The sequence below is a fragment of the Drosophila kikkawai genome, chromosome X (genome assembly GCF_030179895.1).
Source record: "Drosophila kikkawai strain 14028-0561.14 chromosome X, DkikHiC1v2, whole genome shotgun sequence".
NCBI classification, from domain to species: domain Eukaryota; kingdom Metazoa; phylum Arthropoda; class Insecta; order Diptera; family Drosophilidae; genus Drosophila; species Drosophila kikkawai.
In genome coordinates this window covers 22,389,589-22,405,545 of record NC_091733.1, presented here as the reverse complement: position 1 = coordinate 22,405,545, position 15,957 = coordinate 22,389,589, and the positions used below count along the sequence as shown (strand labels likewise).

At 38.5% G+C, this 15,957-nt stretch overlaps 1 protein-coding gene and 2 long non-coding RNA genes across 7 annotated transcripts in view; 2 read left to right on the top strand and 1 right to left on the bottom strand.

Moving 5' to 3' along the window:
* The window catches only part of eag (ether a go-go), a 36,868-nt gene extending 22,802 nt beyond the window's left edge, over nucleotides 1-14,066 (bottom strand). Inside the window, exons 1-3 of the mRNA XM_070288572.1 lie at nucleotides 14,051-14,066; nucleotides 13,789-13,915; nucleotides 242-354 (exon numbers count right to left, since the gene is read on the bottom strand). Coding sequence (XP_070144673.1) covers nucleotides 242-354; nucleotides 13,789-13,915; nucleotides 14,051-14,066 — 256 coding nt within the window. The remainder of the gene's footprint in view (nucleotides 1-241; nucleotides 355-13,788; nucleotides 13,916-14,050) is intronic.
* On the top strand, nucleotides 5,591-9,216 carry LOC138929284 (uncharacterized). The gene is made up of 3 exons (XR_011445703.1): nucleotides 5,591-5,656; nucleotides 8,893-9,022; nucleotides 9,108-9,216. It is a non-coding gene; the product is annotated as an uncharacterized lncRNA (long non-coding RNA).
* LOC108084442 (uncharacterized) lies at nucleotides 9,887-12,125 on the top strand. Of its 5 annotated transcripts, XR_011445645.1 has the most exons (6): nucleotides 9,887-10,080; nucleotides 10,477-11,147; nucleotides 11,205-11,289; nucleotides 11,390-11,414; nucleotides 11,472-11,576; nucleotides 11,644-12,125. It is a non-coding gene; the product is annotated as an uncharacterized lncRNA (long non-coding RNA). The 5 variants fall into 5 exon arrangements; XR_011445644.1 differs by having other exon boundaries at nucleotides 11,229-11,289; nucleotides 11,390-11,576; XR_001771061.3 differs by having other exon boundaries at nucleotides 11,390-11,576.
* Nucleotides 14,067-15,957: the final 1,891 nt, after the last annotated feature.

Genomic DNA, 15,957 nt, shown 5'->3' with positions numbered 1-15,957 from the left:
CTCCCACTCTAACCACAACTGTGAGCCACCTGGTGAGAGGGGCCAAATCAAGTAAGTAATCAAGCAGCAAAGGGGGGAAAATGACGTTGATTTGGGTTCAGCAAAAGCAACAGCAGCAGTATCAGGACCAACTACTTGCCATTAGGAGGACCCATGGCACAGGCAATTTAACACAGCGAGTCGGGCGGGGGTCAAAGGGGAATAGGAGGATTTGCTGTGTGTATTTGTGTTTGATACTCACTGTTCTTCTTGTAGAGCAAAATCTCAAACTGATCCTGCTGCTGGTTCTCCAGCGTGTACTCCAGCCTTCCCACGGTCTCCTTGTCTGTCAGCTCGCCATACATGAAGCCGCATCTGCAGGTTGTTCCAAGGATGAGGAGGATGCCATGCCAGGTTGCCAGATATATAGAAATGCAAAGAGAGAGGTGGAGAGCAAACGAGGTATTATTCTTGGTTAGCTTTAGGTCGGTTGCATGCCACACAGGCACAGACACAGGCACAGGCACGGGCACAGGCACGGAAAATGCAACGGAAAAATAGAAGGAAAAAACAAACAGAAGCCTTCGATGCCGGGGAAAAAATCATGCTGAACAAAACAAGATTGATGCACCTGGGCAGGGCATCTGCGGAAAATGCCGACTTGCTTCACTTGCTCCACAGAATAAAATATAGTAAACAAATATCAATTTAATGCTCTGCCGCTCAATGGAATCCATGCACTTCCTTCGGGCCAAAATAAGCTTTTGTTTTGTTCAGCAAGAAACCATATTTCTGGGTCACAGGGCACTTCGTAAATATCTTAATGGACGCAATCACTTAAAACATAACTAGGCAGTTACACATTCTATATATATGTCAGGGATGGGGGGTCAATGTTATCGGCCATGGTAGTTTCCTTTTCTTTTCTAAGCGCAGTGAGTCGCAATGACTAAGTAGTTCGTCCGCTTTCCTTCACAGTCTCGCTCGAACTGACTTGCACTTTTCCCTTTCTCTACTTTCTCGTCCTTCTCTACTCGTCATTGCGCCACACTCGGTAGGGAATACTCTCTTTTTCCCCACCACGCTCTTTCTTAATAAGTTCTCTTCCTATTCTCTCGTTGTTACTTATTTTACTCTTCCTTTATTTCCATATTCGATACACTTGGAGACTTACAAATAGTAATTACAACTGACATTTCAGGGTAATCTCCGACACGGCCTTCCTGACTATAACACGACCTCGTGTTGCTTAGTTCTACATAAAATTGGCCTCAACCTTCATTGCCATAACTTCGCAATAATCATCACTTAGCTTCTTTACTCATACTGCTCTACATAACTCTTCAATATCAATTAGCTTACACTGCTAGTGTCTTCAAACGTTGGTTTGGCGGGATAATCTTTTACGACAATAGAGTACACGCTCTCTTCCGCACAAACCCAACAGTTTGGATATCAATTTTGCATTCCATCAGACATTAACTTAGCAGGATATTCCTTAACACACCGTTTAGAGTACACGCTCTCTTCCGCTCAAGTTCAATCGTCTGGCTACCACTGTACCAAACTCTTGCCAGGCTCTTGCTGCACACTTTGCAACGCTCACACGCACCTTTTGCGTCACGGTCTCTCTGGACCCTCATAGCCTTATATTCCACCAACGAGTGCCTCAATCGGCGATCTCTCGCTTACACTTCCAGTGTCTTCAAATGTTAGTTTGGCGGGATAATCTTTCACGACCATAGAGTACATGCTCTCTTCCGCACAAACCCAACAGTTTGGATATCCATCAGACATTAACTTAGCAGGCTATTCCTTAACACATCAATTAGAGTGCACGCTCTCTTCTGCTCAAGTTCAATCGTCTGGCTACCACACACACATACCACAGTACCGGACTCTTGCCGCACCTTAGCGACGCTTCACACAATCATTCAAATTTAGTCCCTGTGTATGGCACTACCTCAACCATCTTAAAATACAGATCTCTTGCTTTGATTTTATGGTACCTACGAGTGCCTCAGTCGGCGATCTCTCGCATTCATCTGCATCTACCTCAACAGGCATCGCAGGCAACTACTTAAAATTTCGCTTACTCGACAAATATCTCAAAACATATCGGCCACCATCAAGCTTTTCTATAATGACAAAGGGTCCTCTTCGGATCCAGCTCTGTTTGGTGCCGTTCTTCATCTTAATTTTCCATCTTCATTCCTTTATCCTTTTTTTTTCTTTCCTTTCTCATTCTTAACAGCTCTTCCATTTTAAATTCATCTTGCCTTTAATCTTAGTGCTCTTCCTTTTGCACCATTTTACCGACAGCTCAGCATAACACAACTTTAAACTTTTCTTTGTCTATACTTTTCTCTGTCATGTGGTGGTATCAAGCCCAGAGGATGGGTCCGATTGGCATCTCTTAAGGACTTGCATTGATTGCACTACTAACTGTGCAGTTCGCCGCAAGTTGCACCCCGCCAAGAGCATCTTGCCATCACCTCTGCGGTCCTGGTATCCAGCCAGATGACTACTTTAGAGCTTTACACATTATACAACTTTCAACAATCTTTAAACTTAGTCATTTCCAACAACATTGATAAATCTTGCTGAGTCTATTTTTTTTTTTTTTTTTAACCCAAATACATAACGGATTTATAACTTTGATTAATAATCAACCAACAAAATTTAAGGGACACTACTGGCAGACAACACTACCTCACACCTCTCTGTATTTTTTTTTAAAACCCCTCTTTGTAACTCAATTTAATTTCAATTATCTTTAGTTGTTTATAAACTATATCAATAAATCCTGAAATCAGTCACGTGAATTCTGGACACAAAAATAAATCCACATACTATATTTTAAAATCATACGATTTTAAGTATGGCCACCGATGATGCACTTAATTTCAATTATTTCCGCAATGATTACATTTGCAGTCAGTATAGACTACGAACTCTCATCTGAGCAAATAATGCCAAAAATGTTAGAATAATAGTACGCCAACCAATGTTTCCAATTCATATGAAAGCTACTTGGACTCCACAAGACACATAGTTCTACCAATATACTGCACCAACATAAGGGTCTCCATTAATTAATTAATTATTAGTATTGAAACATATCCACAAGAGCTTACACCTGTCAACTAAATAACGATTACAGGCTCACTTGTAATAGCACTAAAAGACGTTCGTTGTAATTTCTGAAAATCGTAATTTCACGTAAAAGTACTTGAAGTTAATGAATCGGTTTCCCAATTTGAGAAAATCGAGACAAAAATTTTTAAAAATAAGACGCCAATTCAATAAATGGTCTTACGCCTAATTACACCGATTGAAAGGACAAATTTTTAACGTAAGAATTTTCTAGGAATTGGGTCTGATTTCTCTACCGCGTAGCTCATAGCCCAGACACTGCGTAGTAGGTTCGAGAAACCCATATTTGGCAACGTTAAATGAAAACCCTGGTACAGTCAACATATAATACAATTTTCAGTCCTCGGGAAGCCTAATCTTCCGAGCCTGCCATGACCAACACGTCATCCATGCAAACCATCGCAAACAATTATGCTAAACCCCAAATGCTTTAACAATTTCATCATAAATATAGGAGACGCATTCTTCAGTTCAAGCTGCACTGCTAAAGATTCATATTGACCCTCCGTGGTCACAAACGCAGTTCTTTCTATCGAATCTGAAATCAATGGCAAGGGACATCTATCAGATACTGTATTTGTGTGTAGTTCTTTATAATCAATGCACAATCTCTCACTACCATCCTTTTTTTTTTTTTTATTTATAGTTTTTTTGTAACCATTAACATTGGGCAAGCGAAAGGAGAACAACTAGGTCTTATTAATTTTGCTTCCAACATTTGCTGAATTTTCTCCCTTACTATTAGCTTCTCGTTCTCACTAAAGCGATACATCGTCTCTGAACCGTTTTATTTATGTTTTATTTATTTACAGTTTGAGTTCTATAAATATCGAATTTGTTACTTTGTAAAGTAACTCCAAAACCACGTTGAAAAATATCTTGTCCAAATATCATGTCATATTTAAGGCAATTTTCATCAACTACGTGAAACAACAATTCAAATTTAAATCCTGAAATTTGTACGGTGGACAGAATTTGCTTATTGCTTTTGACAACATTGTCACCTATGCCTCTCAACACTACCAGATTATGGAATCTCTTTCCGGCAAGGTTCTCGCTGATGCTTTCTTTCACCAACGAGCATTCGGAACCCGAATCGAAGAAAAATGGAAACCGCTCACCAGATTGTATTGCAGTTTCCTTAGGCTGAAGTACCGCACACATGTCCACTCTCTTCTCGATGTTTATATTCGCTGTTGCTGTCCCCTTAGTACACACTGATGCAATGTGACCAATGTTGCCACACCTATAACATCTCACGGCTTGTCTGCTGTTGCTAAGGGCTGTTCTCGTCTCATTTCTTTCCTCTGCTTTTCTCTTGCGGCACTCCATTGCTTTGTGTCCAAGTTTTCCACAACTATGGCATTTTATCGGCGTTTGCGTCTTGAACCTCTTCTTTTCCGGGCCTTGCTCCACTCCAGAGTATTCAGATTTTTTTGCGAACGTATGAGCTTTCAGTTGTTGTTGTAGCTCCGCACGTGTTTTTAGATTTGTTGTAAACACTAATCTCTGCAGTCTGGAATCAATTTGGGATGTATGAGCTAGGACCAACGATACAGCAATTTCTTCGTGCGTCATTCCTTTCCACTTGGTCAAGAGTGATGTAACCAACCGGCTGGAGTACACGGAGAGGCATTCTTCAGGATTTGGGCTTCCCTTCAGCATGTCTAGCAACAATGCTGCAGGCGTCTCGTTGCCTTCGTAGCGTTCCATGAACAATTCCTTAAATTGTGTCCAGCTCATCCCAGGGTAGCAAATTTGCGACAGCCACTGCGATGCGCTACCGTGAAGCGACTTGCTGAGCGTCATTACCAAGGATGCACCTTCTTGCGGATGTTCAGATAAAATCAGGTTCGCCGTTTTGCACCATGCTGCTGCGTCTGCGTCGGCAGCTTCAGGGTCGAAAGATGGTAGCACTGCAGAAAAGGCACGTGCGCCAGGCGTCGACGTGGACTGTGCAGCTTTCAAAAGTTCTGCAATCACTTTGCTTTGCGCTTCCAGAAGTGTGCGCCAGCCATTATCCGGGTTGTCTTGTAGGGGTGGTGATCCCACTTCTGATGTCAGGGATGGGGGGTCAATGTTATCGGCCATGGTAGTTTCCTTTTCTTTTCTAAGCGCAGTGAGTCGCAATGACTAAGTAGTTCGTCCGCTTTCCTTCACAGTCTCGCTCGAACTGACTTGCACTTTTCCCTTTCTCTACTTTCTCGTCCTTCTCTACTCGTCATTGCGCCACACTCGGTAGGGAATACTCTCTTTTTCCCCACCACGCTCTTTCTTAATAAGTTCTCTTCCTATTCTCTCGTTGTTACTTATTTTACTCTTCCTTTATTTCCATATTCGATACACTTGGAGACTTACAAATAGTAATTACAACTGACATTTCAGGGTAATCTCCGACATATACATACCTATACCTAGTTGATATTTTTCATAATAACCATTGATAACCATTAAACGATACTAATACAAGTTTTTACCTAAAATTTTAAATTTAAAAGTAACTAACTAACTAATTTTTAGGGTAAGTAACTATGTAATAGCACAAACAAATCCACAAGGAAAGTAACTATGAACACTAGACACTTGCTACATCTGTAAGAGCTCTGTGCCCTGTGAGAGTATACCATAAGCTTTCCGGCTTCCACCGATCCGCAAACAAATCTACAATTCCTAATTCTTAATTCCTGTAAGTACACTTGCACAAAAGGAAGAAAAAACCTCAAAGAGTTGGCCAACAGCCGTCGCTTAGAACCAGTTGGGAATTACCATATATGTGCACACGTGTGAGATTTTTCGAATTTTACATTTTTAGGGCGTATTTGCCATGGTTTTTACAAAAAAACATATACTAGTAAAACAAAATAATTCGCATTTGAATAAATTAAATAATTACTCTTTAGGAATTCTACATTTTAAAACCAAATTTACCTTGGGAAGACAGAAAATAGCGATATATTGATACTGTATTTAAAGTGAATGTCGAAATATTACTGATATATTATTGATATATTTAAAATTACGATATATCACACTTTACGTTATATTATTAAGCATGTTATTTTTGTCAATAAAACAGGCTCTTTCTCTGGATTTATGGAACTTCTCTTATTCAGCTAGTAAATACGCAACCCATTTATGCTATATATCACATAAAATATTCACATAACATTTTATACTCTTATAACTGCATTTTTAATGTTTAAATTTATATGTTTATTCCCTTAAAATGACATTAAAATTCCTTTTAAATGAATTTCATTTGCGGCCAGGGCCAGACAGTTTTAGTTGTGAATATATGTATGATATATATATATATATATGATGCACGTTGCATACCAATGCTTGGCTTTACCGGGAATTCCGAAACTAGGGCCCCCTTGCTGTTATATTTTTTTGATATTTGATATTTGTGTGTGCGGAAAAACTCTCATCGCACAGCGTGAAATAGTCACCGCCTGCCTGTGTATTATTTTTCAATTCAATTAATTCATATACATATAACCAGCATTTCACTTGTGGGTATGCCCTTATATATAGTATATATTTTCGAAAGGCAAACTTATGAATATTTAATAATTGAATAATTCAATTTTGGTTTAAAAATAACAAAAAAAAAATACAGCAGCAGGGAAAACTTTTCGGGCGGGCCAAGGGGCAAATTACTTGGAAAAGTCGAAAAAGAGGCGGTGGAAATTTTCGAATCGGGGCAAGTTGCAGTGGCAAGCGAAAAGCAACAACAAAAAAGTGTTGCATACTTGCAGGCTAGGCGCGATGACGTCAGCAGTGTGAAACGAGAACGAAAACGAAAACGAAGGATACACGAGGGGAGAAGCAGGAGCAGGAGCAGGAGCAGGAGCAAAAGCAGGACCAGGACCAGGACGAGAAGGCGAAGGGCAGTGGTTAATTTCTGTTGTTTTGCTTTATTCCTGCCCTCACACAAAAGTTCAACAAACTATGTATGCTCCAGCGAATCGGCGACGTCACGGGCAGCGTGGTTATGTGTGTGTGCGTGTGCTCGCCGGGGAACAAAAAACGAAATTGGGTTACAAAGCAAACAACACAAAAAGCAGGTCCTGGATATATGTATGTAAGCTGTACATACATACATATGTAGATATGGATGCACAAAGTGTTTATGCGCTCACAGTGTGAGCACTCTCAGGAAGCACTCGAAATTCTATTAAGTTTCACAGGGTCCAAGGGAAACACCACTCGAAGGATGTGCACATATTCCTAAAGCTAGAGCTGGTTTAAGGGGGAGGGGTGGGGGATTTCAGCTAGTTGGGAACCTAATACGGAGTTTGTGGCTTCAATTCTTGTTATCTCGTGTGTATATGTATGTAGTATAAATATTTGTCAAATGAAACAATATCTTTCAAGGCCTACTTCACCAAGAAAAAGGTCTAATATCAAGAGCAACGTTTACCCAAAGAAAAGAAAGATATTGCTAGTTTTAATGAACAAATAAGTACCATATACGCGTATACGCAATATTTGAAACCAAACGCAATTGTAACATTACGTATGCGTAATATAATTTTTGAAAAAAATGTAAGTAAGTATTTTATGTATACTTTGTTTGGGCTCAAAATAAATATTTTATCTTCTCATTATAAGAAACAAGGATAATGTTACATTTTATGTTTAACTAGGCGTATACGTAATATTTAAAATCAATCCAATTTGTAATAATACGTATACGTAATTATGGAGAATTTTTAAAAGTGAACAAACAATTTTTCCATAAGAGAAGATTCGATTCTCCTGTTAAGAATTACTTGATGTTAGTCTTAGGAATATAAACGTTTAACTAGGCGTATACGAAATATTTGAAATTAACCAAAACTATGACATTAAGTTTACACAGCATTACTTTTTGTACAATATTTTTAAAAATTCACATTACGAGTACTTTCGACTGCTAATAATATCTATACATCTATACATATCTAATATCTATAAAGTTAATTTTTAGGAACAAATACGTTGACCTAGGCGTATACGCAACATTTGAAACCAATTAAAATGTAATATTATGTATACGTTATTTTTTGAGAATTCAAGAAATATAAAACCGATTGCCTAAAAGCAAAGTCGTCTTAAAGTTTTTCCTTTTGCTGATAATAAGTTAAGGAATATGAAAAGTGATTTTCGATCGAAAATAAAGCGATTCCTTGACTGCTTTTTACCCTCCCACTTTTCCATTTCCCTAACCATTTTCCCTTTAACCAATTCCGTTTTTTTTCTGCTACTTTTTGCTGGTCACTGTTTTCCTGCTGCCTTTGGCCATCATTCCTCTTTTTCTCCTATATATTCCCTATTCGCTTCTCACGCGACCACAGCAAAAACGGAGGGCACACAAAAAAAAAGAAAAAGAAATAAAAGAAGCAAACAAAAACAAAGACTACGACAGCGACAGAGACAGGGACAAAGGCAACAACAAAGTGGGTCACACCAACACGGATGATTGAGCGGATGAAAGAGGCAAATGTGTAGTGCCCTCACTCTCTAACTCGGCGAGGGAGATGGCTACAGAGGCCAGGGGCGGATCGCGAAAAAGTAGTTTTAGAAGGGGTTTACGCTAAAACAGATATAGATATACAAATGTATAGGATGCTTTTTAGGGGAGGACTCATAGGAAAAACATATATTACCATTTTTAATTGATGTCACAGCATTCTAACTTATTTTCAAGAGGCTCATACATGCTTGGACATGTTGATGTTAAAGTAAATTGAAATGTTTCATAATTTTTAGGCTCTCCCCTTTGACGCCTCCTGTGGTGGTGTGATGGCCCAGAAGAGCAGGGCACATCGCTAGCTAAACGGCAGATTGGCATTAAAAACTTGTATTTCTTCGGCTAGGGAATTGCCCACTGATGCTGCAGGTGAGTCGTGGTGGCTTTCGGGGTGGCTGCTCCATGGTAAAATGGAGTGCCTTCCTCCTTTTTTTCTCTCTCTTTTTTTTTGCAGCTTCCAGCACTGTTTTTTCGGCCTGCAAATTACAAACAATTCTCGGGAGAATCATTGGATACGCTGGCCTCTGGGTCGCCGCTTGTTGATTTATGAGGCAGCCGGTGGGAGCGGAAGGGAGGAGGAGGAGGAGGCAGAGTTCTAGCCAAATTAAGGCAAACAAATGCAGTTAACACTTGTGCAGATGCTCTTGCTCACTCGCCCATCTATCAGCCGTCTCTTTCGCCATCAATTCACCAAAGGTTTGCATAGAATATTTATTTGGTCAGGACCGGAAGGCAATTTGAAACAGTGAAACAGAGTAACGGTGAATGGAATTGCAAACGCAGAACAGAAAATGGGGGGGGGGGGGGAGAAACGGAGTAAATTAAATAAATTTTCGCTATAAAAATGAACTCTTTTAGTTATTATCCAAGGTATATTGCGATGATGACTATTAAATTATGTATTTATAAAATAAATAATTGTTTTCCCGTAAAAAAATGATTATCTTGTAAGATCAAGCTTCACGTTGTTCCATTCCATTATGCCAAATTGTTGACAGCCTTAAATGCGACCCAATGAAAATGGAACATATAGATAATAGAAATAATTTACAGCCCTGCCAGGATCTATTAATAATAATTATTATTATTTTCCATTTCCAATTGTTAAATTTAACATAAACATTATATAATTATGTCAGTATATTTGTAAAAAAAAAAAAAAAAACAGATAATAATAATCCTAGTAGGCCTTATCGAAATGAATGGAGTCTCATCTCTAGGTTTTTGACAAAAGGTCTTTCGTTCGTTTTGGGTTTTTCATTCAGTCTCCCGTGTTCGTCTAAAGCAGCTGTTTATGAAATAAGTAAAAATAGAAGAAAAGTTTCAGTGCAAATTAAAAAGTGAATAAAAAGGTATGGAAAAAAAAACGGAATATTCTAAATTTTTAGTGAAACGCGAGTGCTAATCGCCGCCTTGAACCTCACCTGGTAAGTGTTATTTGCTCTTTAATTCATTAAAACATACAAAATGTTGCAGTTCATTAAAAAAATATTAATATTTCCAATTTGTGTCTTGGACAATATTAAGAAAAAGGACAAGCTGCACTTCAGGTTTTCCTCCTTTGCTTACAAGTGTTTTTTATTTGTACTAATTTCCTGTCATTTATACCCCATATTATTTTATAAAAAAAAAATATGTATATATATAATGACAATGAAGCGAAAAGCGAACTTCTGATTATAAAAATAGAAGAAAAAAAATGCATTCTGTCTGTCAAATTAATTCCTTGTCATAAAAGAAAACATCTTCACCTCTGTCAATATCAATTGTCATAATTTAGTAAGAGAATTACATTATAACAAATTGCAAACTAATGTTTTCAGTTTTAACCTTGCTAACCTGGCAAGGAGCAACATCACCGTGGAATTATGAACACAACTGATTAACAAATCCTGATGACAAAAAACAATTGAACCTCGCGGCATACGGAAAATCCAGCTCCATTATAGGCGACACATCTTATACGCCAAAATCTCAAGTTTGTCCGCGTTAAACCTCGTGTTATAGTGAATGATCTGGCTGCTGAAGGACACTATTCTTTGCAGAATGGCCGCGGGCCCAAGAAGAACTACTAAAACTGCGGCAGTGTGGCGACATCCGTGGTCTCTGTGCCAGAAAGCGCCATCTGACAAGAATAGCGAATATTTTTCCGATTGGTCAGCACAGCAAATGCCAGGCAACGACTGATCTGCTTCCTAGCAAATCAATATATATAAATATATATGTATATATAATATCTTTTCGAATCGAAACGGACCTTCCATTAGTTTGGGGTATGTACGAATGACTACCTTGATGGCCATCGACACAAAGCCAGTGGGTTGCTTTCAGCGCAAGTCATCCACTGGTACTTGTTTTGTGAAAAATATATATAACATAAAATGTATATAAAATAATAAATATATATATGAAATATAATAAATATAACAAAAAAATTGGACAACGCCCAAGCCCAGGAAAACCAGAAGCAGCTATGTTCAATGCTTCAAGATAGGTATATCCATATTTGCTAATTTATTTATTTTATTTTTAATTAATTCGTTAATTAAAGGTTTATTTTGACCACACACATTAGGTGAAGAGAATAAATGGTCATCAGGATTACCAAAGGTCTCTAAAGCCTTGCCAAGCTATGGGTGAGTTCAGTTTGTACTTTGCTTAGTAGGATATTATATATATTTAGACTTATCCTTGAAAGTTATATATAAAAATATTTATTATTTTATTTATTTTAAGAAACTCTTCAAGAATCTTTCAAATTGTGAGCTTTGCCCTATCATTGACTAAACTCTGCATTGATATGTATGTATTATACTAGGCACAACCCATTTGTATTGGAAATAATGGACTACATCTTGATCTCACAAAAACATATATTCGTGGACAAGCTAGTAATTTTTTCCTGGGCTGGAACTAACCATCGGTAAGTTATTTCAATACTCCATGAAGTATTTCTTCTATTTCATTTCTATATCTCTTTTCTCATAAAGCTTCCTATATTAATCCACCAAGCCACCAAGGATGTCATACGGATACACGCCAAGCCAAATTATTTCCCCTCCCTTTCGGGACCAAGACTTGATAAAGTTAGCTAAGTCTGCTTAAAGTCTGCAGGACGGTCGTCAACTAGTCTTTGTTGTGGTGGCCAGGCACCGTGATCAGGTGGCCAGGCACCGTGATCATGGATGTCGCCACTTTGCCGCAGAGCTAGTACTTCTTCTTGGTCTCGCGGTCAGTTCAGCAAAGAAAAGTGTTCTACACTAATTAGATTATTGACAATGAAATGGGGCTAAACGCTGGCAAGATTCAAATTCCGGCGTATAAAATGAATCGCGTTTAGGACTAAACTTTCTTCAGGATCTGCTGAGGACATGCCTGGGCTCACATGGGATTTGTGGGAACATTTGTTCCAGTTGCCTTAAAGTTTTATCAAGATTTTTTAAGCTCTAAATAAATAAATGTAAGAATCGAACGATATTTTCCTTAAAACCTCCAAAAGTTATAAATAAGGGTGGATAATTGCCCTTATCTTTGGCCCAATCATACATACATATATCTCCATTGTGCGCAGCATACTTTGTGGCGTTTTCCCCCCACTCATTATGCGGGAACGGAAAGCGGAAGGTCCGTCCATTTGCATTAAGTTCGCTGAGCAGCAAAATGCATTAAGTTCGACAATGGTTTTTTAATGGCGCAGAAACAACAACAAAGCAAAACAAAGAGTGTGCAAATTAATTGGAAAAAGAAGAGGGGGAAAAATTACAAGAGGTGAAGAGAGTGAACAATAAATGAACTCCACATTCCAATGGCTGTAATGGCGTAAGCAGCTGCGGATAAGCCGTTAAGCAGATAAACACGGCAAAATGGCGGCGGGTCAGGTGCGTGAACAGCTGTTAATGGCAACGATGGGCGAGAGGGAGTGGAAGAGAAAGAGAAAGAGGAAGCTAGAGAGAGAGGCTAGTGACCAGCAGAAATCTCCGGCAATCTCGTAAAATCCTCTTAGCTGCCAAAGCACCGCTCCCCAAGGAAAAAGTCCTGGCTCTCGTTCTCATTCTCATTCTCATTCTCCCTCTCTTGCCGCCCACCTGTGTTACCTGTGCGATTAGGTAGCTTATCGTTTGAAAAAGCACTGCTCTAAAGCTAATATTTGCCTAAGAAATGAGCATGCAACTTTAAGGTGGCCAAAAATTAAATGAAAATTTGTTAGAAGTCTATGGAAACCTGAGAAGACATAAAAAGGATTTTAAAACAAGAATTGATAGGAAATTAAAAGAAACCAATAATTATGAAATAAGATTTATATACTTTAAAGACTACCCTCCATCTTAATTTTAACAATAAAGTGCAAAACAAAAGTCCTAAAAAATGCATTAAACTGGATATAATTTAACACAAATAATTTAAAATCTAAAAAAATAGAACATATCGACGCATTTTCGCGAAAGTATCGTATGTCGATAAATCCAATTTTACAGGAGAAGCTTTTTTGTGCTTTTATCTCTTAGGAAGCACTATAGAAAAGACAAAATTGAAACTGAATTTTTATCGGAACTATAGGGGTTTCAGTTATAATATTTCATAGGGTAGTGAGACATTAGGTGACTAACAATTTTGCATTAAAATCTCAATTTCGAAAAAAAGCGACATACGATACTTTCGCGAAAATGCGTCGATATGTAGGGGAAAATGTAGTAGGATAAACGTAAGGAAACCTTTACGGCAAGGTTCTTAAATTTATGTTAAATAAAAAAAGAAAAGAACTAGTTTTCACAAGCTCCACGATTCACATTTAATTAATCACAGGGAGAGGAGTCACAGAAAGAGTGTAAAGCCAATTAAAATTAAAATTAAAACTAAATTAAATCAAAGAGACAGAAAAAAGACACAGTACAACCACAGCAGTGACAGTTACAGTGGCTGAAACACTGACAGTGACAAATGTACACACTCTTGGCTTTTAACAAACCGAGGAGTGGCAAAAGAAAAGCCTTGACATCGAGACCACCGAATTGGAAATCAATTAAAAGAAACACACACACACACAATCAATTAAAAAAACACCAAGAATAACAACATCAACAACAGCGAGGACAGCTAGAATAGTTTTGGAGTGAGAAAAAATCGGCAATACGTACACATACCTGCACGACTTCTGCATGACCTCGGCCCGGTTATAGCCGCTGATCTTGCAGAAGGACTCATTGCAGTAGACGATCGGGAAATCGACAATTTGTGCGTTGGCCAAAAGGAATGAGCTGTCCGCTGAAAGTATAATAAATTTCAAAATTAATTATTAGATTACACAAAAATCAATATATTATATCATAAATTAAATATAAACACTCATACTATTCCTTACCTAAAATTGAGCTACTATAAGGGTAAGTAAAAATTTACTTAGTTTCAGAACCATTTTTCTTAAGAATAGTTTATGTATAATTTATTACCATTCATATCATAACCAGTCTATCCATAGTCCGCTCATCAGTAAGTATTATAAAATCCCTGGCTATATACACACATCAATCTGAACAATCAAATCATCGCTCTTCACGCTTTTATTTACATTTAACGCAATCAAAGTTCTGCATTAAAGCGATTTAAATTTTTAAAGGAAAGTATGGATTTTTTACACCACTTCACCATTATTTTCCCTTCACAATTGTCTGCGAAATGGCCAACGAAAGTCAGTCATTCGACTCAGTCCTCAGTTCCGTCAGTCTATTGGGATTTTGCCGTGGAAGTTTATCAAAATATTTGAGCGTAATTGGAACATTTCAAATGTTGTCATTCATAATCAAAATCGTTTTATTGGCTGCAACCCGCCCACTCGCTTTGTGAGCTGCTCTAGTTAGAGTTGGCAGTGACAGGTAAGGTACTTATTTATACTTGAAAAGGTACATTTCAAGTCCTGCAAAGGGTACTCAGGAAGGGTAAAAGGTAGATGTGTAAAAAAAGGTATAACATTTAGAGAATGAATTAGACAAAGTAAAAGTAACATTAACTTAGAAAAAATTAGCTGCACTGTAAATGTCAGAAGATAACAGATAAGATAAGCACAAGTTAAATTATTTTTAAAGGTACAAGGCAAGTTGCACAAAATGTACTCCTGGTTAAGAAACCCAAGATAGAAAGTTGCAAGACAATTTGCACGAAAGGCACTCCCAAAAAAATATATGGTACACTAAAACACCCAAAACATAGGTACCCAAATGTAGACAACTACTTTCAGCTAAGTACCTAGGACTTCTCCCATCACCATCCCACTAATGGCGGTTGTTATTGCTAAATTTGTTGCCAGCTCAAAACTCGCAGTACGAGTTCGAATGGGAGTCCTCAGGTAAGCAGGTAACATGTGTAAACCACGCGCTGGCATCGCATGGCAGCGATACAGACATGGATACGGACACGGACACGGACACGGACAAAGGGACTCCCGGACATGCATATGGACGAAACGGACACAAACACGGACATGGCATCGCATCGGGTAACTGTAACTGGCATCGACCTGCTGGTGGGCATTCCATTCCCAACCCATGACCACCCACAACCAACCCATACCCACCCAATTCCCATCCACATATCCACCCCCTACCATTTCCACAACCCATCGCCGCCCTGCCCATTAAGGCTGACTGGTTGTTTTACTATTTATTTGCTGTTTGCCATTTGACTTGCTTTGTGTTGTGTTTCTTTTACTTTCAGGTGATTTTATTAGTGCCAAATTAGATCTTAATGATTTATAATTATTATCAACAAGTCTAAGCCTTCTTTAAGCTTATATACTATTTGTTAAAATGCTGAGATTTTTAAATGACATCCAAAGGTACACATCTGCTTACTCGTTGAAATCCGCGACTGTTACTTTTTATTGACATTATATGGGGTCTGCCATTGGAGGACTGGGATTACAGCTGGCTATGCAAATGTGGTATGCATGTCAGCTTTGGCCTGGAGTTGCATGTAGCAGGTGCCAGACAGAAGGAGGGGCAGGAACAGCAGGAGGTTGAATGAAGCCTGAGCCTGAGGCTGGGCAAGAGCCAGAGGAGCAGGAGCAAGAGCACACTAACCCACATTGACATGGACATGGCCAAGCCAATGAATATGTATAAAAATATTCGCATGCCATGGCTGGATGGTTGCTGGCTGCTGGCAAATGGGAAATGCATATTTATGTATATATATATTTATGTATATATATATATATGTACATATAAAGCACGAACGTTGAGAGCGCTTTTTACGACACCAGCCAGCAGGCAAGGACACTGGCAATAGCAACAACAGCGTTTCCTACTTTG